Source organism: Daphnia pulicaria, chromosome 1, assembly GCF_021234035.1.
Source record: "Daphnia pulicaria isolate SC F1-1A chromosome 1, SC_F0-13Bv2, whole genome shotgun sequence".
Lineage (NCBI taxonomy): Eukaryota > Metazoa > Arthropoda > Branchiopoda > Diplostraca > Daphniidae > Daphnia > Daphnia pulicaria.
The window spans coordinates 40,312,219-40,332,581 of record NC_060913.1 but is presented as its reverse complement, the minus strand read 5'-3'; the positions used below and the strand labels follow the sequence as shown (position 1 = coordinate 40,332,581).

At 41.5% G+C, this 20,363-nt stretch overlaps 1 protein-coding gene across 6 annotated transcripts in view; it reads left to right on the top strand.

The window, feature by feature from the left end:
• The window catches only part of LOC124320213, a 103,131-nt gene that overhangs the window by 47,207 nt on the left and 35,561 nt on the right, over positions 1 to 20,363 (top strand). The window contains exon 1 of one of the 6 annotated variants that reach the window (XM_046782959.1): positions 12,459 to 13,444. The exons of the other annotated variants lie outside the window; for them this stretch is intronic. Within the exon in view, the coding sequence (XP_046638915.1) occupies positions 12,842 to 13,444 (603 nt within the window). The 5' untranslated portion in view covers positions 12,459 to 12,841. Of the gene's footprint in view, positions 1 to 12,458; positions 13,445 to 20,363 lie in introns of those variants that run through there. 6 annotated transcript variants of the gene reach the window in all.

Genomic DNA, 20,363 nt, shown 5'->3' with positions numbered 1-20,363 from the left:
TATATACGCCAGCGTGCCGTGCGTGACCTGAATACTATGTCAGAGAGAGAGAGAGAGAGAGAGAGAGCAGAGTCTATATGTAGGCACAAGGAAACACACAACAGTTAGACGGTTCATGTTTACCATTAGACAGCGCCCGTGTGGTCGACAACGAGATAGGAGATGGGCCACTAGAGGAGAACGCGCATCAACTTCCGCGCCGCTCATTTCAAAAATGTCGACAAAATTTCATTTTATTTTATTTCTTTTTTTTTTTCTGATGATTATTTTGAAGGAATAAAACAGGATTGCCACCGGTAATGAATTCTTTGAATTCTTTAAAATCTTTGAATTTGATGAGCACCTTTTTTTTTTGAAAACTCTTAGAAAATCGAAGTTTTCCTAGCAGTTTTAAATTTTTTGGTGATTGATTCATTGATTCGCAACATGGCAACATCCTTACGTTTTTGGAGGGAAAGAGCCATTGGCAATCAGGCAATCCTTTAGGGCTGTAGCAGACTACAAGTATATTGTTTCTGTGTTGAAGACGCACGTGATTGCATAGTGTTAGTAAAGTTGTGTGTTTGAGTTAAATTCATGTGATGGTTCAACGCGGACAAGCAAGCAGAGAAAGATGTCTCGCAAGCAGAAGAAGAACAGAGAAAGTAGTGGCAAATCGACTTGTTTTAATGTAGATTGGCAAAATGCCGACCTCTACCCAGATTTGAGTGAGTGGTTGGACAAAGTTGAAGGCGAGAAACAATATTGTAAGTGTCGGTGGTGTAACCAGACATTTTTCTTGAGCGGCATGGAGAAAAGTTGCACTTCATGCAAAATCACACTCATAAAAACAACACTTATAGACCTTGGCCCGGAGAAGAATTCAAACTTCATTGTCAAACATCTTTCAAATCTAGATCAGTCACAGTAACAGGTACGATTTTTCCTATTGTTTGCTTGTCAGTTGAATGTAACGAAGCCGTCTTAATTTCTAAAACTCGGCTTCGGGTTTACCAAGCGGGAATCCCGAGAAAAATAAAAAAGGCATCGTTTTTTATATGGTCGTCTCGTAGATGTGTCTATAGTATATACATTTTTCGTTATTGTGATGGGTAAATGACCGTGGCGTAAGTCAACGAGTCGAAAGTTGGTCACCGCACACGTTCACGGCGTTTTTTTTTCTTGTTGCTCCTTCCGTGAATTTGTTTTTTTGTTTGCGGGGAAATTTATTCTGATTTTGAAGAAATTAAAAATGAATAATAATAGCATTCCAGACAGTTTTGTTGACAAGTTGATCGCCGTGACTGGAATAAAAATCGAATACAAGACGAAGAAGAAGAAGTTGGGAAAATAAAAGAAAAAGATTTGAATTGAAAAGTGAGCTCGCGATGGTATAGTAGACAGGCACACTTTCTGGTAATTCCGTTTTGTCAGAGCGTTGGAGCTGGAACGAAACGACAAATTCACGAAAGAAAGAAAAAAACTGTTGGCCTCAGCTTCGAAGTGATAATCATCGTCATGATTTCCTAGTTTTTCGTCCAACCCATTCATCGGTGTGTGTGTGTGTGTGTGTGTGTATGTGGGATAACAAGGAAGTTATATAAGGTGTCTCAAGAAATTTACAGTTGCACCTTTCATTTCCTATGCGCACCATACGTGAGTGTTTCAGATGTGTGTTGGCTCCAGGGCTAGAGAGTACAAAAAGGAAGAGAAGAAGAAGAAGAAGAAAAAAAACAAACTTTCTCTTCTAATACTTTGCTGAAACGTTTTTTTATCTTCTTCCGAGAGAGAGAGAGAAGAAAATAAGACACTGGCAGCAGCAGCAGCAGCACTCTGGTAAAAAAAAAAAACATGAAAAGGCGAACCCAACAGCAGCCAGCCCATAGTGCATCTGGGAGGGGGGTGGGAGGTTGTCGGAGGGGAAATATCTTGTTTGCATAATTGAGTCTACATGTTCCTTTTTTTTGTCTTTCTTTCTTTCTTTCCTTTGAATGCGTGCGAGAGAGGGACTGGCTGGGTAGACGTCAGCGCTCGGCGAGGTACTAACGCGAGTCTGACTGTGTCTGCTGTCTCCGCCTAAAGATGAAATGCCCAGCTCGTCGCTCGGTATAAGTGTATGGAGAGAAAGGGGAGAAAGAGAGTTTGCCGGGGCTGTATATGCACAAGCTTTCACCTGTTGCATGATCGAGCTTTTTGAATATGAGTAGGTAGAGACGAAGAGTATAGACGTATACATACCTGTACGCCGGAGTACTGAGTAACGGGTGTAGTAGTATATAGTAGTAGCTGCAGAGTATGTAACGCAATCAGGAAGCAGCAGCTAGGGCGGTGTATACCGTACCCCGAAGATTCATGCGGCAATCATGCAGACACACACACACACACACACAGAGCAACAACCCAAAAAAGAGTTTCTCTTCGATAATTACCTTATGCACCTTAATGAAGCTCCTTTCAATTCCCAATGGCTGTGCAAGTGGAAGGTGCGGGTGGGCGGGAAATCGCCAAGTGGGGGAGGGCTCGCGTTCTACTTATTCTCCTCTTTTATTATTTATTTTTTTTTTCTCTTGAAACGAAATTCAAACTCTCTTTCTATTCCGCATATAGAAAAACAAGGAACGTGTATACAAATTTGTGTATTTGATTTCAAATGCCATTCGCCGATGGCCATGCCCCGCTAACACAAACACACACGCAGAGGCTGAGAAAGTGAGAGGAGCAAAAAAACAATCAAGTGGAATACGATGATGATGATGCCATCACGCTCTTTTCTTCCATGTGTCATCCAGCGAATATTTTTGCATTATTCATTTCCGTTTAACCTACATACGCCTTACGACATGTAGTATTTTGAGTCGAGTCTATTTTTAGGCGCAGAGATTCGTTCGTGAGATTTCGTTGGGGAGGGGGAAAAGCGTGAAGTAAAAACGAATCGATATTGCCGATATAATGGGCTGCTGTGAATCTTTTTCTATCGTTTGGTGTGGGGTGGGGGTAAATTGAAAAATTCCACCCTTATCGATTGGGCGGATGATTCCCCTTGTGACATTAACATAGTATAATTACGATGGCAATCACGGGAGAGAAACGAAATTCTAACAGAAAAATGAGGCCGAAATCGTAAAAGAAGAAAACGCGCTATCGCGTTTGAATAATCAACCGTGGTCTATAACCGTCCGAACTGATTTGTCCAATCCGACCTAGTCATCACCCTCCTCCTTCCCCCCTATATAACATACGTGCTGTGCGTTTCTTTCCTTTTTTTTATTATAATTTGTCTTCCTCATTCTTTCTCTTCTTTTTTCGGCTACCGGAATTCTCTCACACAACGGAACAACGATGGCGTTGCGGTTTTCTTGATTGAACTTTTTTTTTTCTTTTTCTTTTCTTGGCTCCTTTTGAAAACGGAATTAACACAATCCACCGGATGACTCTGGAAAGAGAAATTTTTCTCTCTCTCTCTCTCGACTGTTTGTGATTTATGGAAAGGAACCAGCCAAGGCGAGCAAGAGCCCGAGCTAATAGTCCTGGCAGCCAAGTAGAAAGAGAGAAAGAGGTAGGAAAAAAAAGAGATAAGGCGACACCATAGTGTCTCCTCTATCGCTTGATTTGTCACCATCCACATCCCCCGTTACTTTCTTGAGAAAAAACACACCGAAATAATAAAAAATTCTTTTTCGGTGTTGTTGCTACTATCTCTCCTCTCTGTGCCGTTGTGCTTCTCTTTCTCTTTTCATTTGGCCTGTGCTGTATGTGTGTGTGTGTGTGTGGGTTGAATCGTTCTTTTTATTATTATGGGAGGCGGATAGGAGAGTCTATCCTCTCTTATTGGCCACTCTCTCCCTTCTTCCAGGATGCGACCGTCAGCTTAAAGACTATTTAAGAATGGAATTTTCCTTTTTTACCAATATTCGTAAGGTATTAGGCAATAATGGATAATGGAACTTCCCTTCTTTGGTGCTGTGTACACGCAGACGACCGGGGCTGGGGGGGGGGGGGATTTCACCTTTATTCACATGAATGAGACGAAGCACGTCGTCCGTTGAGACTCTATTCTTTCCTTTTTCCAGTCTATTTATCCGAGTATCCTTGTGCCTGTTCCACGGATCCGATGGCGAGAGCTGTTGATGATGGCGGCACGAGCGCCATTTTGCTCTTGTTACGCGAGAAAATAAAGTGAGACGTCGTTCTTTCATTCAACATTGGTTTTTTTCTTTTTCTGAAGAAAGAAAGATTACAGTCGCTCAGACATTCAGGCAAAACAGGCAGGTCGTTCTCATCTGAAAAAAACCGTCCGAATGGTTCCATCCAGCGGAGAGACCGTCCCCGTCCTCCGAATCCTGTCGCGTTTTCACTTTGTCCCAAAAAGTAAAACACTTTGCCCCGCATTTCTCCGATTGCCGAATTCATTTTTTTTTTTTCGCTTGTGAATATTACACACACACCCCCGTAGAGTCTCTCTCTCTCTCTCTCTACATTTATTTCTGTTTATCCCGCTCTCGTGATTTCGTGCACAAGAAACAAACGTGTAAGGCAATACGCTCGGCCGTCTCGCTGTTTGCCGAACGTAGAAAATTCGCCGTCGTCTCTCGCAGGGGAGAAAAAGAAAAAAAGAGTCACGGTACCAATTGTCCTCAATTAACGCAGTCCACACGAAAGAGAGAGAGACTACGGTTTATGTATGTGTGTACCTACACTGCGATAACACCCAAAAGGTATTTCTTCTTCTTCTTCCACTTCATTGCTGCCATTGTCCATTCGTTCAGCTCTCGTTGGGAGAGTGAAATTCCAAATTTTGTGTGTCTGCTGTAGTCATAATGACGATCGTAAAAAGCTTTTTCCTTTTCAAAAGTTGGAAGAAGAAGAAGAAGAAGAAAAGAAGTGACCGCTCTAGTTGGTCTCTCCATTATTTTAACGGCCCCCGAGTGTATAGAATAAGAAACGAAGAAGGTTAAGTAATAAGAGAGGAGTCCCTTAACAGACATAACAGTTGGGAGGGAGAGCGCAGGGGGAAGAAAAAAAAAATTATTTATTTGTTGTTGTTGTTGTATTGAAATGAAATTCGGTGGAACAGAAAACAGTCGGAGGTCAAACGTGTATTCCCCCCCCCCTCCCTTAACAGCAGAGGGGTTGCGTGAGCGCCTGGCGTCTAACGGGACAAGCGGACCCTGCCGCTCTTTTTCTTTTATAATCTAATGTTATACATCGTTGTAGACGTGTGTGTGTCTGTGTCTGGTGTGTAGAGATGTATACAACACACATTTCCAACACGATCTATGGAAGGGGTGGAAGATAGAAAAAAAGCGGGCGGTCCCCCTCCGAGAAACTATTTTGGTATTATTAAATAACTAATAAAATCAAGATTTTGTTTTTTTTTTCTTTTCAATCCTCGGGGAATAATAAGACGACAGACTCCTGTTAATTGAATGTGTTTGAGGGTCGTCGCTTTCTCCGCATTCTTTGAATTCGTCACCGGTCAATTTTTTTTTTCCATAAATTAATTGGCATTATATAGGAAAATATGAACCGAGGAATTCCGCATTCGGATGACGTCACCCGCACAAAAACTGATGAAGTGAAGGAACTTCCACGTATACAGTAGGCGGAGGTATAATGATGATGACGGAATTTTTTTTTTTTTTTTTTTTTGGGGGGGGGGGGGGGTTTGGGGTTTTTTTTTTTACTCCACCCCCAGACGTCGAAAAAGTTCATATTTGGTGGACTTGCGCGTCGGTTGTTTAACGTGGTAAACTTTTATTTTTCTCTTCTCCGAGAGGTTCGTTGCCCTTGACCCGAGTCAAATCTGTTTTTTGTTTCTTCCTTTTTTCTTGAGCCGCTTGTTTGCGTGTGTCTCATCGTTTATGTGTGCACTATAGCAGAGTTGTTCTTTTCTTTTGATGATTTTTTCACGCCCGATCTTTTCTTTCTTTGCGCGCAAAATCCGGTCGTTTTTGTTTTTTGTATTATTCCCAGGGAAAGAAGAAAGAAAAAAAGTGGAATTAATCTATCGCATCCTCTCTCTCTCTCTCGGCTTTGATATCGTCGCGCAATTTTCCACTTGACAACAGAAAAAGGAGGGAAAAATTTACAAAAAGAAAAAGAAAAATGCGTGAAATAAAATTGAGTAGACGCCCACAAGTGATTGCACCGCCATAGACAAATGGCCGCTCGGGAAAAAATAACGATGTGAGAGAATTTTTTCTCGAGTGACATAATGCTGTCCCCCCCTCTCACTTTTTGAATTAGTTTTTAACAAAATAATCATCTCTGGGCAAATTATCAAAACCTTGACCCGAAAGCGAAAAGCGAGTCGAAAGAAAAAGAGACGAATATAATTATCTCAAACGAAATGAGACAACTTTAATATTCATTTTCCTATTATCTACGTGTACGTATTAAAGCTGGTCTTTAAAAAGAAGTTGAAAATATGATCCATTGTGAAAATTTTAAAATGGTTTTATACAACAAACAAAACGACACTCACAAAGAAAAAAGAACGGTTGTGTATATTACAGCGCTCCCGCATGTCCCTCGCACCTAAAAATAACATACACAATGGGCTAATTGAAATGTGCCTTGTATATATGTATATACATACGCGTAGTTTTCTTTGTGTACATTCTAGACGATAAAGTTTTTGTTTTCTTTTTCTTTTTCCTTTTGTTTTCTTCATTCTCCGAAACTCTCGTCGTCTCCTCTTTCGCGGCTGATTCTTCTTCTTTTTCGTCTCTTTTTTTTGTGACTTAACGGTGCTTCTGTGTTCCACCGAGAGTTGTTCACTCTCATGTGACACTGAGGAGGGCTTCTAAAAATGGCAGGGGCCCCCCCAAGTTCCATTTCAACACGGTTCGAGAAGTCTTTCTTCATCTTTTCCAACTCAAATTCCGCTTTTGAACAATTTCGAGTCAAAGAGCGCTCAAAGCTGAAAAATCATCTCAGTTTCCCCCCCCCCCCCCTTCGCTGTGCTGTGTGAGTGAGCCTATACATAGTCTGAGCGCGCAGGCTCGTCTTCTTCGTCGACTTCTCTCGTGTCACTCGTGAAAGAAAAAGAAAAATTTCTACAAAGAAAACACGAAAATACCTCGGAGTCTGAGAGAGTCTCAAAAAGATCTTGTCAACGATGAACCCTATGTGGAAAAAAACTGTTCCGGTTAATTGCTGAGCCCGATCGAGTTACACAGATGCGCCAGCACACCGAAAACTGTAAACCTCATCATCGAGGGGTGTCTACTTGCTTATATTGGGTGCTCCCATTTCGCCCTCACAAGAATGCAGCCGGGGTGAGGCCCAAGTTTTGAAGAAAACAAAAAATTCAAAAATGTCTTTACCCCCCCCCCCCCCCCTGAATATATGTGTTTGTGTGTATAGCCTAAACATTAACGACCGGAGCAGTCAGCTTTTTTATTTTCTGTTTTTCCAAAAAAGTGAAAAACCCGGAGAATTATTCTTATTTTTCTCTTAAAAGAGTTTTCAAGGTTCTTCGGTTAAAGTTTGTGGTTATAAAGACTCGATGACTTCGTCACCAGAGAGAGAGAGAGAGAGAGAGAGTCAAAGACCGGGTTTTCCTTTCGGTTCGTGTTTATTTTTGTTTAGAAACGGGACAACAATCACGGCGGAGCTAGCCGAGCCGAGTGGAGTGGAGTGGAGATGAACGTACTTTTGAGAGCCTGTTTACGTTATATAGTGCTTGCACTGCTGCTGCTGCTGCTAGCCACGACCGTCTGGAGATGTATGACGTATGCCGCGCTGTGCTGTGCTGGAAGATGAAGTTTCCTCTAGAGTGTCTATTGTGTGAGTTACACGTTGTTATTGATCTCGTCGTGATCGAAAGAGAGAGAGAGAGAGAGAGAGAAAAAAGGGAAATGCAAAAAAGTAGAGGACAAACTTGGCCAATTATTGCGTCGATAAACAACTGGAACGAATACAATCACGATTTTGTTTTGTTTGTTTGCGATCACGGTATATCAAATCATTTTTTTCTCCCGTTCCGTTTTCTTAAAAAAAAGAAAAAAAAACTTTAATCGTTCGACATTTCCTCCCGTTTTTTTCTTTTTCTTATTGTTCTAGGCAACAGTACTTTTTTTTTTTTGGTTTTCCAATCATTTTGACGCTTTTGCGGTGAATTTTCGAACGAATAATCCTTAATAATAAGCCTTGCTGGTCAAAAAACCGCACGGACCCGAGTCATCGTCGACAATTTTGACATTGCCAACCACTTTTGATTAACATTTCACTGTCGGCATTGACGACTAATTCTCGAGTAAAAAGAGACAACCGGAGAATGTGGTTTGATCGAGTTTCGAGTTTTTCCTATTTCTGGATTCTTATGTGCTGTGCGTTTCAGGATTTGTTGTTTTTGGTCATTTGCAACAACTTTCTAGAGGTCACGCACATTATCATTTTCTGTTGGAATATTTAAAGAATCAATTATTCTAACAATGGTATCTGAATCTACGTATATCTTGTGGCCAACCTGTTGGAGTTTTCTGATATGTAAACCTGTTCAAATTCGGCTTATCTCGTTCGGGACGTGACATGACTTTTTTCTGGGGGGGTTAGAACACATTTTTGTTATGCGTATGCTGGTGTTTAGGTAATGAATGCATACCTGTTTTAATTTGAATAATCAATGAAGCGTTACCAGTACATTGGGGGGGGGGTGCGGTTTGATCGTGTTCGAATGCTTTTCGTATCGTGGCAGCTATTACTACGTCATTTCGTCGACAATTGAACGAGAGAAAAATAATGAGAGAGAGATGGAGAAAGTGAGAGAGTCCATAGGGACCTAACCGTGTGTCACTCCGTTCAAACTGTGGAGGACACATGAAAAAGAACAAGAGTCAAATAACGAGCTATTTCCTAACATGATGAAAGAATAAAAAGGGAAACCAACGCAAACAAAACGGACTCACGCTCGGCATTGGTGCACAAACACTCTTTAGCCATAAAAGAGCCGAAGCCATAATAAGAAGAACAGAAACAACACACACACACACACGCGAAAGCAATGACAAATTCACTTTTTCATATGAAATAAATAATATGTGGGCCGCCGCCGCCGCCGCCTCCGGTTGTCGTCCGCCATTCCATTTGGGCAACTTGCAAACGCGGCTTGGGAAAATTCAATGCATATCAAAAAGTCCTTGGTATACTAGTTCAATTGTGTCCTCGCACCTTGTTAGAATCTCATATGAAAAAAAAAAACGAGATTCATTCTTCCATTTGATTCGAGAGTCCGTGACCTCTTTTCATTTTTTGATTGTTGTCATCGCTCAATTGATTGGAGCGCATCAACGCTGATCCACAATCAAAAACTCACTTAGTACCTCACAAGATTCTTCTTCAGCTACTCCCGACTCTCTCGGAGTCATCGAAGCTCGGAGATGCGTGTCTTTTTTTTCTTCTTTTCTTTGGCGCACTTAAAACATTTTATATATAGCTGATACACACGCCATTTGACACAAAAGAAAACGGGCGAAGAGTTTTCTCTTTTTTTTTCTTCTTTTGAGAGAGAGAGAGAGAGAGAGACTTGCGTTTTCTATTAGAATTTTTGGTTATTATGTAAAAAGTGAATCCAGAGGCTATGTATAGATAGAGATGTCTACGACGTCTGCATGTGCTCCGTTCCGTGTGATTCTTTTGACTTACTGTTATCATTTCCTCCCTTGATTCTTCTCCATTTCCCTTTCGGTCGGGAAAGTTTGACTCCGATTGTGAAACAACGAAAGTCAAAACCTCTTCTATACTATTTCTTCTTCCTCCTCCTAGCGAATTCCCAGTTTCAATGAAAATAATTCAACGGGTAATCACTCTCTCTCTGTCTCCTTTTTTTGATTCGGCCGTGTGAACCTAACAAAAGAAAACAAAAAATGAAAATGATTAAATTGTCAGAGTTTGGAGATTAGATTTGCGGCGGAGGGAATGAACCCAATCTTCAGGTCGGCTCTTTCTCTTTTTTTTCCCTTTTTTCCACCCGCGTTTGATGACGTCGAATTATTTTCATTGGCATTCGTCAACCTCTCAGTAGGGGGGGAATACGTGTTTTGAGAATTCGGCCGTGATTTTCCAGCGCTACCCCCCTCAAAAAGTGAAAATCTCCAATCCCCTAAAATCCCCTCGTGAATGAGAGACAAACATGTACCGTTTTCATTCTCTGCAGTAGCTATAAGTCCATTGAAAATCTACGCATTTTGTTAGTTAGTGAATCGCTCATTTCACGCCTTTTTTGGGATGTCGTCTCTCGGCCGCTGCCTACTGGGCTGCTGCTGCTAAGTACGAATCATTCTGTGGGCGTCTTTGATGATGGAACATTCACGCCCGCAACAAGAAACGGCTTACACACTCTCTCGGCTACTACCTAATACTAAAGAGGAGGCCTGTCGTCTACTAGTGTACAAAGATCTTTTCTGAAAATTTTTATTATTATTATTCTTTTTTAAAAAAAAGAAGAGAACAAAATGTTCCGTTAGATTACGAACGTTCCCTTGATTCTTTTCTTTTCTTCCGAGTGTGACTAGTCGAGTAGTACTACTACTACGGCGACAACGTATGTATGCAACTAACGTGCAGCTCCTCACGGGGCGGACGTCGTCATTATTATATTGCGTCGAGCCTCATCATCATGCGATGCTGGTGATTAACCTTCAACAACGGGTCTCTTCTTATTCTTCTTTTTCTTCTTCTTCTCTGGTCGATTCCCTTTCTTGTTGAACCGGACTCTCGGGGAGACGAAGAAGAGAATAAGAAGCCATAGGAGCAGCACATATGCAAAATAGTGGGGGCCAAAAAAGGTGCGAGCCCAAGTTCGCTCCGAGTTCCATTATGATTATTATGACCATATCTCTGCCCGTGGACTGTGATGGCGTTCACACAAACCGTTGCGCAGTTGCGTGCCGTTTGGACTCGACGGATCAAACAAACATGCAGTTTCAGAAAATGAAAGAAATTCGACGCTCGCACTGGTGTAATACAAGTGAAATTCGTTGTTAAATCTCACCTGTTGCGGTACATTATTCTTCTTCTTTCTTCTTTTTTTAAATAAAAGAGGGGAACCATTTCTGTAATCATCAAAAGAGATATAGACCCTCACTCACACACACACACACATGTGTAGCAACTACGTTCTTACATGAGATAAATAGGTAAGAGTCAGGAATAGCGGGATTTTTGTTTTTTCGCATCGTCAAGAAGAATCTCGTTATGCAATCTCCGTGATTCGTTTTTCTTGCTCTTATTCTTGATGGTGTTTAGCACAAGAACGCATGTTTTGATTTAACGCGACTCAATCAAGTTAACGAACGTTCCTTATTCCCTTTTTCCTGTGTAAAATCATGTCTAACTACTCTTCGTTGCGGTTTTTTACCGGAACGTCCCGGTCATCATAAAAAGTCGCACGCCAATATTTTTGGAAATATAAAACCGAAATTTTGGTGTTTGTTCTTTTTGTTTCTATTTCTTTTATTGCATGCGGGATGAAAGAAATGTGAATTTTGTATCTCGACCATAATCATCTCAATCTTCCACCCGAAAAAAAAAACAAAAAAAAACAAAACAAAACAACCGAAAAAGAACGAGTTGTCTTACGTGACGTTTTCAGACTCCGATTCTTCTTCATCATTCTTTGGTTTTTTGAGAAGAAGATATATTTTTGTACCGGTACTCGGTTCTTATAAATCCTTTTTGTTTTTGTGTTTTTTTTTGTTTTGTTTGGGTGGGGGGGGGGAGGGAGATTTTTGCATATGTTTTACACGCCATTTTGGTTAGCAGTGGAAGATACAAATTCCCTGGTCAGACAAGAAAACTAGTGAGATTGAGCTGTTGCCCCCGCTGCCATTGAAAGAAGTTTTTTTTTATAATAACATTTTTCTTTAATAAAAATATTCACCGTGCTGTTGCGCATTTTTTGCGTGCGCTCGTTGAGAGAGCAGTGGTCACGCACGGCATCACGAAAAAGAGTTACAAACCAAAAAACTGTGTGTGTGTGTGTGTTGCATTTCCTACCTACTACTAGGCGTCGGTCAGTCACAGCAACAACCGGCGAATATTCATGGAGATGGTATAACACACCACCAACACGACACGCATAAAATCACGCTCAGGTGCAGTCGCACATAAGCAGAGATCCCCCCTCCTCCACCCACCTGACGATGATGATAGTTGCTATGACGACCGCGGATGCGCCACTATTCGAAAAAACTTTTCATTTTTGATTATTTTATTTTCCCGATTATTTTCGAGCTTTGCCGTGTGTGCTATTTAATAATTTCGACCGTTCACGTGTTGTAATGGGAAAGTAGTTGATTTGTTTTTTTGAAAAAATTTTCGGGTTGGCGCGTAGTGTAGTATTTTGATGAAACATTTTTCAAAGCTCCGAGCAAAGCGAGAAAAAGAGAGAGAGCGCTAAGGGGTCCCGCTTTTTGAGCGGTTTAAGCTCCGCCTTTGCCCTGGTTAGGTTGGTGAGGAAGTGGGCAGTGTTCAGTTCACTCCGCATCGGCGTCGAGACTGCACCTCACGTAGTGTCACTGTCCGTTTTTTTTTTTTTGATTTGTTGTCACTTGTGTGCGGGAAAAAATAACAACGTCAACCGGAGTGGGTGGTGTGTTTGGTTTTATTTCTTGTGTTTGTGTCTCCCGCGCAAAATAAATTTTGCGGATTTTCGCACGAAGCGAAAATGTTACTACCATCAAAGTGATTGTGGCCTCGAGTGCCTTCGAAATAATCTCTGTGGTGGTGTCAAGTGTCTAAATTTATTTAGAGGGTTGGTTTGGTTTTTTTCTCCGTTGCGGTGGTGCTTCCGCCGCGCATCCGGACGGATCGATTGGATTTTTGTTTCTTCTCCTCTTGATTGGAATTTCGGTACATCATGCACCATCCGGGATTGACACACTCGAAATCCACCAGTCAACTGGATGTGATGGTGCAGAGTGGTGGACAGAAGGTCGGTTGTGTTCTGTCGCTTCCGCCGGATGAGAACGGTAATCAGCAGCAGCAGACACAGACACAGCAACAGCAACAACGGAACAAATCCGTCAGTAAATTTGGATTGCTCATCCGGACGCCGAGGAGGCGTCGTGCCAACTGTTTGAATCAGCAATCGCTGGACGACTCGTCCAACGGCGGCGGTGGCGGCACGTCGGTCATCAATCGGTTGAGGAGCAAGAGCTGGGACCACCAGTCGGCCGGAATGAATGTGACAAACAATCCGGGCAAATCGACTTGGTCCGGCTGGCGGAGCCTGCGCAAAATCTCCGACACTCTGATCGATTACGCCCTCAACGAGCCGTACAAGGCCGACAGCGTCTTCGATGATGGGCTCCTGGCCACCAGCTGCAAAGATCCCAACTCGCACCAGGCCAACGGGATCTACAGGCGCCGATCGGAGCACGTCGTCGATGGCGCTCCGACATCCGTCTCGTCGTCCGTACGCGGATTGCTGGGCAGCAAAACTGTTGGACACGCCCAAGGGGTAAGCTAAAAAAGAAATGGCTAACCAGACAAACGCTGAACCGGAATCCGGTATCACCACTTTCAATCCGGGAAAAGAAAAATAATAATATTCAGGGGCATATCTTCTTCTTTTTTTTCGAGTCTGTTGCACAACTTGCATTTTTCTGACATAGTTAAGAGTTCGTTACACCACTCGGGGTCCCGAGAACGAAGAAGATTTTATTTTCGAAAGATTTTCCAAAAGAATTCGGAACAACAGGAATTTTTTTTTCTGGTTTGTTCGCATATGATTTTGAAATTGTTTCACATTTTGGTTATTCACCGCTGGGTTTTTTCGATTCAATCAGATGAAACAATTCTATTTTTTTTTTTTACTTGGACCGCTCGTTTTCCGCACGATTTTACATCACAATTTATCACAAATCGCTAAAGTATTCCGCATTCCGACCGAGGGGGAAAGAAGGCTTCTTCTTTTAACAACCATTTGTATTTTTTTTCCCTTTATTTTCGCGTGTTATTTGTCGTTTTCTTAAGGAGGCCTCTAAAGATATCCATCAAGGAAATCCCTAGCATTTATCGATACCATTCTAGCGACCCAACCCATGGATCTTTTTTGCCGATTTGTATATCCTTTCCAAGGCAGGGATTTGGTGGGTGCGACAGACACACCAACCCTCCGCAAGAAAGAGAAACACCCAAACAGAAAGACCAGCTCACAGATATTTCTCTTTTTTTTTCCATTCAGTCGCACAAGGAAATAATTCCTAAATTGTTGTTTTTATCTCGGACGTTGGAGGGGGGTTGACGCTGGACCCGTCTGTCCAGTCACTTAATTACTCTACACATTCAAGGACGGAAAGTAGTAGTAGTAAAAAAACGTACATGTTTCGCTCTCTCCCTCGACAGTGAACTGGAAACGAATATCCCCTCTTGAAAGAATAAAAAAAACAAAACAACAACAATTCAAGTTTCTTTTTATTTGAATTTTTTTCAAGGCGCTCTCTCTTATGCAATTAAACTGTCAACTGCTTGTTGAACATCATCGACCGACTTTTTTGTGATCCAACTTAATGTATTTTTTTTTTGTGTGTGTACATTTGTACTCCCCCCATTTCAATTATCTCCCCCAACTGAAAAAAAAAATAATAAAAAAAACAACCCAAAAAATCTGATTACATACAAAGAAAAGGGGGGGCTTCCTGTCGTGATTTTAACGCACCGAAGGGAGACCTGGAAAAAGAAAAAAAAAAACGGTTTCTGACAGTTTTTGTTGTTCTAAAGAAGAAGAAGAAGAGGCTGTGCATAACCCAATTAAGTGTAAGAAGGAGAAGAAGAAGGGCTAGGGGGGGAAAAGAAGGAAACATCATAGAAAACGCTTCCAGAGGCGGTTGGAGTGTCTTGACTGTAGCGCGTCAGCGAACGCGCGGACCGAAATGGTTAGGTGATGGAGCCCCGGTGTGGAAGGGCCTTGTGTATAATTTTTTGTTTCTTTCTTTCTCTCTTCTTTTTGTTTCTTTTTGGGAGTTTAGACACAACATAAAAGGAGAAAGAGAAAGAAATATTTTTTTCCGTTTGGTTTGGAGCTTTTGGGCATTTGGTTGAACCCCGCCGGAGGTGGTATAACAACACATACGTTGAAAAAGAAAAAAAAAAAAAAAAGAATTTAAAGAAGAAGAAGAATTGTCTTGAAAACGAATACGAAATGCTGGACGGGGACGGGCGGATATTGAAGAAAGAAACTGACCCCTCGGTTGTGTGTCCGGCGCGAGCGAAAAAGACGGACCCCCTCAAACTCCTGAAATAAAGAAGGAGGAGCTCCTTTTTCTTTCTTTTCTTTTTTACCTCTTCAGAAATAACTCTCTCAATCCTCCGACATCTTATACCCCCTCAGAAGAGTGTGAAGGAGGAGCAAAAAAATAAACCACCTTTAGAAGAAGAAGAAGAAATATGGCCGGAATCGTTATTCGAGGCTCGTAACTTGGATAACTTGGCAGTTAGCCACCGAAAAAGCAAGGTCGACATTCAGCCGCAGGTTGTAGGCTATTCGTTCTCTTTTCTTCTTCTTCATTTTGAATATTTTTTTTTTACATTTAAAGAGTTGAAAGGAAAAAAATATATAAAATGTTTGGAAATAATAAAATGGCTGAACTGTTAAAAACCAGAAAAACAATTCCGCCTTTGACACGATTCTCACCTGGTGAAAAAAAAAATGCGAGCGCATTTGATTAACCAACACAATCAAGAACGCACGGCAATTGCGGAAGTTGAACTCGTTATTTTATTTTCAATGAAATTCTCATTGAAAATCGCACAGATTTCCTGTTGACAAAAAAAGTTTATTTTTAACGAATATTATTAAAAAAACCGGTTCTAAAATTTTTTTTTAAAATGTCCGCACAGTTCCAGCTAATCCGCCGAATGAATCGCAAACAACAGTTGAAATTACAATTTGTCGCATTTTCAATGCCGGATAGCAATTTTGAATTCACCCGCGCGCTCCCATTATTCAAATAACCAAAATGTTGATCCCGTTGTTGGCAAACGGATGCGGCGGTCATCCGTCATCAATCAATGAAAAATATCGGCAACTAAAAAACCCTTTTTGTTTTTTTTTGTTCTGAAAGACGAAATCGAATTTTGCTATTTGATTTGGTCGACCTATAAAAGGTGAAGTTAAAAATGGGCGCGGTGCTCTGTTGCCGCGTGCGCGCACCCGGCGCAGCTCTGGGCAAACACACACGGAACAAGGCCATACACACGCATACCTTTGCCTCTATTCAACCTCTATCCTTATAGTAATAATATATAACCTATCTCTCTCTCTCTCTCTCTCTCTCTCTTTCCATTTGAATTGCCTTTTTCATTGTTGTTTGTCGGTTGGAGCTCGCGGGAATGTTGGAAATTTTTTTGGCGCAGTTTGACCCGTTTCCTATTTACGTTTTGTGATTTTTTTTTTAGTTGTTGCTGTTGTTGTTGTTGTTGAAAAAGAGCCATCGCAAAACACTAACGGATGGATGTGTATAGAGGAGAACAGAGGAGAAATAACTCTTTTCAGTTTGTTTCGTTTCGCGCTCGTTCGAACACAATCACGTCAAAGAGGAAACGAGTCAACGCCCCTTTTAGATTCCATCGCCCTCCTCCACACACTCACGCCGGCTGTGTGTGTGTGTGTGTGTGTGTCCCGCCTTTCCCTGTCAGTTAACAGCAATCACTTCCTGGCTGATGACCGAATGATGAGATTCAGACAAACAATAGACAGAAAAAGCCTTTCAGTTTTTTCACGAGACTTTTTGGAAATTTATTTTATTTTTTAAAAAATAAAATAAAATATAATAAAAGTTCCTGTTTCTTTTGTGTGTGGATTTAAAATATAAATTTCCATAGGTTTTCTTCCTCTTCGTTAATTGAATACAGAATAAGGTTATTCTATACCACCGGCAGCGAAGGAGGAAACAAAACAAAAACAAAAAAAAAAAACCGTCGACAGAAAGAAAAAGAAAATGAACGATGTGGCACACACACACATACACAATCAAACAATCCGGTTGCTGCTCTCCGGAAGCACTGGACACGCCCGGTTCTCTTAGATTCTGCCTGGGTTCGGTCGGTTTGGTGACTGGCTTTTTGTGCATGGTCGATCATGCGCTCGGCCCTCTTTTTCAATTCCTCTCTCGTTGCTGCCCACACAGAAAAAATAAAAATAAAATAAATCCGATATAACTAACCAACACAAAATGAAATTACCTGACCGGGGGCGAATTGATTCCCCCCCCCTCTTCCACCGCATACCAAAGTAAAAAAAAAAAAAAAAGTAGTACTTTTTAGGTGTCATTCAGACGGGACAGCCAAGTGTATATATAGATTTTTGGAAACGAAAACATTGAACTGACTGGTGCAGCCGTTCGCCACGGTACGTTTAATATTTTATTTCGTTTTTTTTTTTTTTGCTTCCCAGTTTCCTCCGGTCTCGTCTGGAATGATATCGCGTCGTATAAATAAAATGGAAAGAACACGAAAAGAGGAGAAAGAAGAAGAAAGAAAGAAAGAAAAAAAACACGACTTTGACATTTTCTTCAGGTGTTTGAATCGCTGCAATCAAGGCGACCATCCAACTGGTAATAGGCATTTCGAGTCTAGTCGTCCCGTCCTATACACATAGAAAGGGGGCAAGAAACTCCCGCGTGACTTGTGAACCGTGTACGTGACGAGCCAGAGACTCTCTCGCCCCTTTTAAATTTTTGGAGGGGAGATTCGAAACAAATGCGCGCGTCATTTGATAGACTTATATACACAGACCACAATCAGTTGGTCTTATTATCATACCCGGCAGAGCAAAACGGACGGAATTATTCCTCCTTTTTCAATTAAAAAAAAAAACATTTTTGCGCCAAAAGAATTGTTGTTATTTTTCAAACAAAGCAGTTTTTTTTTTTTAATTTAAAGAGAGAACCTTGGAAATGATATGGCGAAAACAAAAACACAAACAATATGTCTATGCCCAGGGTTCACGCAGTTGAATGACGTCATTTTCTTTCGTTTTGGTGTATATAATTACATTTCTGTTTTTTCTTTCTTTCTTTCTCTCTATCTCATTTTTCGGGTGGGTGGGGACTTGTCTCGTTTGCCGTTTCGGAACGAAATTTAAGGACCCCCGACAGGTAAGGAAGAGAAGAAAGTGTCATCGTCGACCCGATTTTCTTTCTTTTCTGTATTAAGAAATGGCGTTTCCGCTCCGCCGTGTAAAAGGCGGAATTTCCTGCTCCCGATTATTATTAGACACTTGGAGACTCTGGGAATGCAATTTCCACGACGACCAATAAACACCTGATTTGAAAAAGAAGGGGGAAAATAAACTTGGCAAACGTTGTTGGAGGGCGATTGTGAATCTCATCTTTATCTTCTCTCTCTCTCTAGCTCTCTCGATATGGACAGAGAGGAAATGACGAAATGAGAAAAAATTCACCGAGAAAACAAAAAACAAAAAACAGGGTCAATAGGTTAACGCAACTTGGACGGATGGCGTCACACCGACCATTTTTCTTTTTCGACTTGTAAATATTTCATCTGACAAACGATGTCTCTACTTGAAAATATGAATAAAAAAACGTGAATCTTGACAATTTCTTTCTCTATTCAAAAAGATAAAAAGAGAAATGTCGACATTCTTATATATTTATAAAATATTACAAAAATACATGGCGAAGAAATAAATGAGCTTCTTGATTCATTCATTCGTTTATTCGTTCCAACGATTCTTGGAGAGTATACCTACCCACCTCCCGAGTGTGTGTGTGTATAGCTTTTCTTTCTTATTCTTTGATTCAATTTACGGTTATATTTTGGCAAGGCGAAATGAAACGCAGGCGCCGCCGCAAGTTGCGCTGTTTTTGTTGGGGGGGGCTGTTGTGAGCTCACGGAGCTGTCAAGTTTGGCGTCTATGGCTTTGGGCTTGTTGTCGCTGTTGTGTTATCCTTCTTTACGAGCGTCTCGAGGAGGGGCCCCCGGTCGTCCCGAAACAAAATTTGCAATTGTATATACATACGACGAGTAGTATCCCGGATATCTCTCGAAGAAAATAAGAGAAATACAAACACACCTGGGCGATATATTTACCGGCTAGGTGTCGGCTGGTTAGCGATTCCTGGTAACCTTACAATTCGCTTTTTATTACGCCAGAAAAAAAAAAAAAATTATTGTGTATAAATAAGTTTTCTTCTTCTTCGACTATTGAACGTGCCCTCGCCTTCAAACTCCTCCTGCATTTTCCTAGTTGGCTGTAATTCTCTTGTGCTGCACGGCAGTCCCGTTATATTCCTCCCTCTTTTTTTCTTTTTCTTTTTCTTCAGCAGAGCTTCAAATGGGCGATGATGATCGTGATACTGTCCTATTGTTTCTCTTCTCCTTACGGGGGCGAGATAGTGCATAGACACACAGCAGTCGCTGTGCACGCCCGTTCAAATCTCCTCTTATCTCGCCACCCAAAAAGAAATCCCACAGCTCTTTTTTTTATTTTCTTTATTTGAATTTCCCCCCTTTTTTTAAATCTAAATACCATAAAGTCGACTCTAATTATTCATTCAACTATGTATAAAAACATTTTCGCATCGTCTCCAAATGGATTTGGCTGATGTGGCGCTCTTCATTAATTTCATGGAGAAAAACACATTTTTTTTGGGTCTTGTTTATTTTTGCGAGAGATGAGAATCTCCGGGGTCAGTAGCAGCAGCATCTTCTGGCGCCATCACACAATCTTTTTTGTTTGGTTTGGTTTTGGAAGATGGGGGGGGGGGACTTCTTATTCCCAAGTCCATTAGGACAGGGGCAATATATACATAAACATCTTCCTCCTTCTTCTTCTTCTCGAGTTGTCTCATCCAAGTTGGTCGTCTTTGGCCATCCATCTTTTGGCCTTTTTTGCCCATTTTGGACGGGTTCCAAATTCGTGCGCTGTTGTGACCGTTGTGGAAGCTTTTGCGCCATCCGGCTCTTGCGATGAGATGGGAGAGAGAACGGACCGAATGTACCTGTCGTTGGGTGACCTGCTGGCCATACGCGTAGAGCTCTACTGCTCTAGGGCTAACATGGCGTGCTGCCCAAGTCCAACCAGAAGAAGAAGACGAAGAAGAATCTTTTTTTCTCCGAGACTCTTCCGTGATTTGGTCGGACTAGAAACGAGATACAACAAGAGCAGAAGAAGAAGAAGAAGAACAGATAAGAGCGCATAGAATATACGCATACGCATACGTATATAGATATGTATAAGAGGCAGCAAATCATTCAAACTTCCAAAGAGATAAGAGAGACCCCAACAGTTGAGAAACCAAAATGGGAAGAAGAAGAAGAAGAACACCAACAACCCACTCCTTCCGGCGAAAAACAACAACAAGCACATACCGCCGTCGGGCTACCTACCTACCTTGATGACCGTCTATCACGAA